The sequence below is a fragment of the Glycine max genome, chromosome 17 (genome assembly GCF_000004515.6).
Source record: "Glycine max cultivar Williams 82 chromosome 17, Glycine_max_v4.0, whole genome shotgun sequence".
NCBI classification, from domain to species: domain Eukaryota; kingdom Viridiplantae; phylum Streptophyta; class Magnoliopsida; order Fabales; family Fabaceae; genus Glycine; species Glycine max.
Window position 1 is genome coordinate 5,172,426 of NC_038253.2, and position 8,723 is coordinate 5,181,148.

An 8,723-nucleotide genomic window follows, 5' to 3' on the forward strand; every position below is an offset into this window, starting at 1 on the left:
AGGAGATTTGTGTTGAGCAGTCCTACATTCTCCAAGACTCTCACTCAATCCGTGGGGTTTGTGCGAGTGTGAGGTCCCATGCCATGGCTATAAATTGGTGAACATGAGGGTTTTTGCATTTTGTTTTCCAAATAAAAAAATCTTTTTTGCTCCCTAGACCCATTTGAACACCTGTCTGAATCTAAAGACAAACTAAATGAAAACATTCCGCATATCAGAATGGGCTGAAAACTTTTTCAAGCCCCATGGTATCTTTGGATCCCAAAAAATAATCACTATGATTATGTATTTTTGGATATACTTTTTTTTTTTTACCTCCGCTCTATCAGAAACAATAAATCTTGATTAATCTAAAATTTGATGAAAAGGTAAATAAAATTTGATAAAAAATTATTTTTATTAAGGATCAAACTTAAATTATATCTAAATGATTCAACGTCAACTTTAACACATTAATTATTTGTGCTTAAACATTTGATTTTTTGGACAAGTTTATTTTAAGAAAGTTAATTAAAGTATTTTTTAAGGTAATTAAAGTATTTTTTATCTCTTATGAGACCTTGAGGTATCTCTTCTATTAATCCTACGTCTTAATATATCTAAGAAAGTTAAACTAGTAATTATTTTAATTATCTAATCTATATTTTTTTCTCAATTTAAGATTAATATATGTAAAATCTGTGTATTTGTATTCATTAAGAATTAATGAACTTTCAGTTGTTAATTTTGTAAAAAAAAAATATTAAAAAAATAGGAAAGGTTACAAATATAATAAAGTATGTGTAATATGCATGAATGGAATGCAAGATTATCTAAAAAAACATAAAATCGACAAGTTAAAAAGTATGAAAAGTCAAGAACAATACACATGAAAGAAACACGATATAATAAAAAATAAATGAAGAAAAATTAAAGATAAAAATTTAGACAAAAAATGATATGCCATAATTATAGTAGAAGTGTTATATATATGATATGAAATGATCCTTGGCTCAATTCGCGATAAGTGCTTAATACAATTCTCTCCAATCACACTTTTGGAGAGGAGTGAAAAGTTTTTAGATTTACTTGTGCTATTCTCTGGAAAGATGATTATTCTTATAATCAGCCAAAAAAAATTGAAACTAATACAAATAACTTGAAATTTCATGAAAAGAGTTACTGTGATTGAAAAAAAATAACTCAATCCCAACATGTTTCATATACTCAAAAGAAAATCTAAGCCAAACAACTATGTGACCCTTTGGTGACTCGTATTTTTTTTAAATATTAATTTTACTGTTGAAGTAACCTTGACTTGATCTAAAGCTCCGTTTAATTCATCTTTATGTTTAAACAGTAATAAATAGCTCAATCCCTTTAATTAAGGTCAGAAGCCAGTTATTTAATCTTTGACACGGGCCTTATCTACCCATATACATACACAGGCCCCCAAAGAGTTGTGACTCTTCTCTCGTGGTAGGGAAAAAATAAACGTGCGCAAAGTTCAAGTCTTGGCTACCACTGTCTGTTGTCATGATTTATATTTGGGAATGTTTTGATTTGACGTCAAGTAGCTAATGGGCAACTCAAAATTTTTGGCACCCTCATCCTCGTTGAATCCACAAATTTTAATTTCTCTTTACAAACAACCGTCACCCCCACAATAATCTCCGGACATCATAACCAAGCGATTTATTTCTTTATGATATATTTGAACGTTGATGTAATATTGTAATCTCTCTTCAATTATTTAACATTGTCAAAGAATGAAATTGAGTTCGTGTTATATGAATATGAAAGTTAATTATTCTGAAGTAGGTCTTCCCATGGAGGATGCGAGACATACCATGATTAGTAGCACTATGTTGGCCCAAATTAGAGTGAATAGGTGGGGTTCTGACCCTAATGGAGGTTACTGTAATCGCATTTTTGCATTGAGCTGTTCAGGCGTATGCAAATATAGCTGCTTTTTGTCACATTTTGCTATTGTGGGAGGAAGTTGGTGCCCCCCCTCATAAATATATATTGACCAATCATATATTAACCAACATTGATGAATGAGGAAAAATGATCATGCTCAATTACATGTATGGATATGAATATATAGAATTACGAGTAAATGAAATTAATAGTTACACAACGACATCATTATAGATAAAGAGAGTGGGAAAAACAGACAAGGTTGCCTGTGGCCTGTACATATCAATATTGATTTCTAGCTTACTAAATTTTACCCTCTATGACTTTTACGCTAGCTCTATATAGTATATACAGCAATATGATATTCTTCAATTTTCGTTTTCTTTCTTTTTTTTGATATGCAATTTTTGTTTTCTTTCTATTGATACCATATATATGGCTTCCTTTAATAATGCAAAGATTTATTAATACAGACAATTTCGTTGCATCAATGTCAATAAAGAGCCTTAACGACGACAATGAGCGTTATTCGATTTGAAGACGATACAAGCTAGACCAGCTAACCGCATAGGACCATATTTATCCCAATTAGTTGCACATTGTCATTATCATAATAATAGATGTTACTTCCTGTTATAAAGTTTTGCTTCTTTCATCCTAATTCTTAAAACAACAATTTTATACATATAGAAAAAAAAAGATAATTATCTTCTTAATTTTTTTCATCATCGGTAGGTATATATGACCCTCTCACCTTTTCCCTCAATTTTATTTTTCAAAAACAAATTCAAATTCCAAAAACACTTTTCAAAATCAATGAAAAACTCACTTTTCTCTCTCAACCTATCTTCAATGACTGAATCATTAAAAAATTAAGCATTATACTATATTTTTTAACACATGAAAAGAGATGAAGGAGGCTGACACGGTGTCAACTATGGAAAACAGAGCCAGCCAAAATCTGCAACAAACTCGCCCTCGTTTCCAAAGAGGAGAAATCCAATTATGTAGCATCTATTTGAAGGTAAAAGTGGAGCCCATTGAAGAATTTCATCATACACCGAGTACAATAGGGAGAAAGGGGCAAAGTGTAAAATATCCAAAATGAAAAAAAAAAGTTTTGAATTAAAGAAAAAAAATTATTAATAAATCATTGATCTGAATCATATCAATTTACTTAAATTAAATTTTAAATTTAACTCTTGTAAATGAAAAAAAATATTAAAAAAAAGTAATTGAATTTTTTTATTTATTAAAAATGATCAAGTAGATTCTCTAATCAAGATTAATTGTCCTAACAAATAAAAAAAGACAAATTTCCTTAATTACGTAATTTGTAAAAGAGTTTCTTAAAAAAAATGTTGTAAACGAGGAAAAATGTTACTGAAAGTTTTTGCTTGGTTCGAGAAATGGACGTACTTTATAATATTGTTAGCATTTCTCGTGTCTCAATCAATGAGCCTTACGATATTAATTTCAAGATTAGCTCTTCTATTTTAGAGACGCCCACATCACTTTAAATTGGCATTTTCCTTTCCCTAAATCCAATTTCTAGAGCAATAGAGTTAACAAAATATGGCAACAACAATCATTTGTCAACTATCAAGCATTTTGTTTTATGCGTCTGTGTGTTTTCCTATCGTGGAACCTAATTTAACAATACACGGAACATATCTTTGCTATCGTCTGGTGCATATTCGTATTGGCTTTAATTTCAATTTCGTAGAGTTCTTGAACATCATGCGACCAGTGTAAACCGCAAGATGAATCGGAGAGGTTTAGTAATGGTTTTACTTTTGATACAAAGGATAACTCGGTCGCTTATAATTATAAATATATTTTACACAATCCACAATGATTAAATTTTGTTACGAGTTTTTGATAATTTTTTTTATTGTCTTGAATTTTTAATATATTAATTTTTTTATTTTAAGTTTCTATTATTATCTTAAGTGATAATGTATCATTTTATAAATTGATATTATTAACATTATAAATGATTAGGATTAAGATGATAGTATCACGTCATTACTTATTGATCATAAAAACTCAAAATAAATTTTTTAACATACCTGAAACTTAAAATAATAAAAATTATTAAAAATGCAAAACAAAATTTAATTATTTATTAAGAATTTAAAATATATTTAAGTCATATATTTTCAAGAAATAGCCTGTGCATGATTTAGACCATGAAGATGGTAGATGAACAGCATTTTTGGTGAACGATTACATCAAGGTCTACCCTTAAAGGCATATGGTGCGCTATACTATGCAATTGAGTACGCATTTTCAATGTGAAAAAGTATAGAAGCTCAAGTCAAACAACAATGGAAGCTGTCATCATCTTTTTTCTTTTCGTGAATATGCAAGAGTATTGCTAGCTAATAACATTTTTTTAAGACTAGCTTGTAACATAATTAACACTAATTTTTTTATTTTTTTTTTGTCTATGGTGTTGCTTTAACGAAACTGAGGCAGAAAAAGTGCCTACATACACTTGGCAAGTATTAGATTTGCTCAAGGGAAAGAGGAAAGAATGGACTCAAGCTCAACTATTCCGCATTATTGTACAGAGATTCCTTTATATTTTCTTTTTGCTTTGGTCGAAAAACTACAAGAATTAAAAGGATTATGTTTCTTATATATTTTTCTCCCCACACTTTACCATTATCTTTTTTTTTTTAATGGAATATATGAGTACCACGCATTTGTGTTTGTCACTTAGTCCCCCCATATCAATATCAGTATTAATTACTTTAAATCTTTAATTATACAAATAAAATTGTATGACCTGCACTGCATAGAGATTTCTTTTATTGAAAAATGTTGGTTTAAATTAATTTTGTGCAACATTTTATACGAAATTGAGAGATAAAAAGAAATAAAAATAAATATGTAGTAAAATAACAAGATGTGATTAAAACCAGACAGCAAATTGAACGTGCTGTAAAATAATTAATTTAAATAATATAATTCTTTATTATTATATGGGGTGTGGTAATTGTTATAAAGAAGATAATCATGTATATAACAGTGTTTTTAATATACAAAACACCCATTTCTATTATAGTACTATTACATTTATTTAGATTATTTCTCCTGTCAATATATAAAGCCCCCAGATATCATTACATGATTAAAAAAAAAAGATATGATTAAATGTTTCCTGTCCTAATCAAACTATTTAACCAAAGAAATAGTCTACATGTTAATTCATCGTAGAGCATCACACACTGGAAAAAAAAAAAAAGCATAACTGCACGGCTTTGTGTGTGTATATATATATATATATATATATACACTCAAATATAACAGAAGTATTGATAAAAAAAAATTGAAAAGAAATTCATCTTATCTTAAAGGGATGAAAATAGGGGTTAAAAAATACTTTCAGAGGCAATTTTTTCTTTTATACTTTGCAGTGCTATAAATAGAATGGAAAACGTTAAAACGTACATTATTTTTTAGGTTATATAAACAGAAAAAATGAAAAATAATAAGAAAATAGAAAAAAAAATGTTGTACGAATAATACTACTTGATATACTTCACATTCACAAGTACCGATACCAACCATTCTGCAGTGTTTATCATGATTTTGGAGACACACTATGGACATACATTAAACCCACAATACCGTCACCCTTACCCCACTACTTCAATGAACATCAATCAATAAAAGGACCCCAATGAAAAGGTTATTCTAGACCTTGCAACAAGTAAAGCAGTCAAGTAAAATTAAGAAGAAAATATATTTCATTACCAGAATATTCATACCACATTGACACATTATATTCATACTACAAGCAGTTAATAAAGAATGTATTAAAATGAATGAAAGAAAAATGCTTCACTTGTTCTGTATTTTATATAAAAACAATATATTAGAATGTAGGTATTTGATTAGAATACTGTATTTTTTAAATAAAACTGCAGTACTTGAAAATTCTAGAACATAATAAAATAAAACCCTTTCAGATGCAGGGGCAGGGACGAGTAACTTATGTAAAACGTTTGCTTGGAATGCAAGTTGAAACAATGAAACCAAGCCAAAACCATGATTCTATTTCTAGGGGCCGTTTGAGCATTTCCAGGGGCCGTTTTCATCCCAGGAATTGAGAATGCATGTCGTCAGCAGAAACAGAAAAACCCAAAAAAAGAGAATACGAGTAATACTCCAAAAGGAAGGAACTAAACTGAAGCTAATTAGGCGAGTGGCACGAGGAGCAGTGCAGCCACTGCATTGATTGATTCACAGCTTCTTCTCGCCGCATCAGACACATCACACATAAATAATAAAACCACTTTCCCACCCTCGCTTCGCTTGCACTCGTTACCTTCTCCTCAATTCCACACCACAACATCTACCACCTTCCACGTCTTAAAATCAATTCAGAAAAACCACTCAGAGTGTCAAATTAGTAAAATTATAAATCTCATCTAAAAAGGAAGAAAAAACAAAAAAACCAAAATTGTGATTTGTGAAACAGCAAATGTCTCAATTCCACCTCAAAGAATTTACATTCCCGAAATAATGTATAGACGAGAATCGAAAGAGAAGAAGAAGAAGGAAAAAGAAAAAAGAAAAAATAAAAAGAGAAGAGAAGAGAAGAGAATCCCCATATCAGCACCAATTGTTGAACATGCAACCTAGAGAGACACCCAGGTGTCACGAGCTTTGCTTTTTCACGAAAGCAACCTAACTACAAAACAAAACCCCCAACATGTGACTATGTTTCAAAGGTTCTGATCTGATGAGGTGTGTGCGGTTTCGGTGGTCCCAGTCCCGGCAGCGCTTCCCTCTTTGACGGCCATTTCAAGCGATTTTCGGTTCTCCTCGCAGGTGCATGTGCTAGTGTTGTCGCCGAACGAAGAGGTCCTGCTAGTGCTGCAACTCGAAGACACGCTCGGAGTTGCCAAGAATGTTGGCTTCTCTTGCCCGGCCATGATCACCAAGATCTTCTCCTCGTACGGTTTCGCAGGTTTCTGGTCCTGTTCCGTTTCGCCAGCTTCCAGGTCCCGTTCTGTTTCCCCGTTCCCTTCGAGGTACCCGGAGAGCTTCCAATAGGAACATGCAAGGATCAACAGAGCGAAGGCTATGAGACCCAACATCGCTGCTAAACCACCGAAAAGGTACGGAACCGGAGAATGCCACGGCGAGTGTGGTTGCTGCGGAGAAACCGGGGCTCTGTCGCTCATGTTCATGTTCATGGGTTCTCTGTATGCAGCCATGTTGTTTTGTGAAAAAAACAGAGTAAACAGAGGAGAGTTATAGAAGAAGGAGAAAGAGAATTATTGAGATAAGGAATTGAAAACAAAGATTAATTGGGTTGAGAGGTGATGGTGGGGTGGAAAGGTATTTATAGAGAGGTTTTCATTATGGGGAGATAGGTGATTAGTGTCGTCATTTTTCTTTAGTAGGAAGTACCAGAGTGTGGGGTCTACTTTTCTCAGTTTCTCTTTTTTTTTTTTTTCTTTTTTCTTTTTTGGTTTTCCCGTAGAGGATAGGATTATCATCGCGCACTCATGGGTGAACTGGCCATGTCAATTTCACAAGAAGAGAATATGATCCTCTTGCATGTTTCGCAACAAACAAACACAAAAATAAAGAAGAAAAGAAAAGAAATCAAGTGCTGCCATATGGATATTTATTATTCTATCATTATAAAAAAAAAATGTAACCAAAAATAAAAATAAAAAATGAAATTAATGAAGAGAGATAAAAAAAACCTGAAAAGGCTGCAAGAATAATACTTTAAATGAGTTATTAATACTGTGTATCGGTTTCCTCTTCTGTTCGAATTTATATGATGAAAAAGTTGTAAAAGGACATGTAACTGTGTGACCTCATTCTAATTATAAATAACGTACAAATGCATGCATGATTCACGATATTGGGTTATTGTAGTCTGATAAAGTTTATACATGATCTTTAGATAAACATAAAGCAAAATGCCTCGAATTAGGCTTTAGATATTTTACTTTCGTTTAAGCGCATATAGGAATTGTAAATTCAATTTGGATATGGAGATTTCCGACTTGGGAACCTTGTGATTTGCCCCTTGGCAATTAAGAATTTAACGTGGAATAATGATATCAAAAAAGGGATTCCCCTGCCTAATTGTTTGGGATTAGGATGTTTTATAAATGTATTTTATTATTCTAATTGAAGCATTTAATTGGGATGCAGCCTAGGGTGCCGTACCCCAGAACATATATAATATACTTATATTATTTTCTGAAAAATGAAATGCAACATAGGACCATGTGACATCATATGGATTGAGATAGGGGTCCATTATGGATTTATGGTAAGGTTGTCGCTGTGTAGAGCACCTGATGAATATGGGATAAATCATATGTGCTCTACTCTAGTGAGTACAGTGAGAGGAGATTCTGTTTAAGCCGTTCGATTAATAAAGAAGAAGATGATTCATTTTGTACTTAAACACCATCCGTCCCATGCATGCCGTGACAGGAGTGCCCAGTGCCCACGGTGTACTCGTTCCTCACGGCCCACGGAATCTTTCGTTCCCTATTTTTTTTTTCTTCTTATAGCTTGCAGTGTGAGAATAAATGAAGTGGGAAACGGTTCCATTTTTTCAAAAAGCTACTGACTTAAAAACAAAAACAAATATAAAAAAAGGACTCTTCATCAATATTCCAATATAGCTATACTTAAAAAAAATTAATGATGCTTTCAAATTTATCCTTGGTTGAAACTTTAAAAAAGTAAATATGAATTTGGATTAAAGAAACATAAATTTCCTTAGGTGATGAGATAACTTTAGACAATTATCATCTTTTAAAAAATTAGTT

The 8,723-nt window shown here is 31.8% G+C and overlaps 1 protein-coding gene across 1 annotated transcript; it reads right to left on the reverse strand.

The window, feature by feature from the left end:
• Nucleotides 1-6,382: 6,382 nt before the first annotated feature.
• On the reverse strand, nt 6,383-7,278 carry LOC100806224 (protein GLUTAMINE DUMPER 3). The gene has a single exon (XM_003549450.5). It carries the CDS (start codon nt 7,134-7,136, stop codon nt 6,642-6,644), a length of 495 nt encoding a protein of 164 aa, XP_003549498.1. The 5' UTR covers nt 7,137-7,278; the 3' UTR covers nt 6,383-6,641.
• Between the last annotated feature and the right edge of the window lie 1,445 nt (nt 7,279-8,723).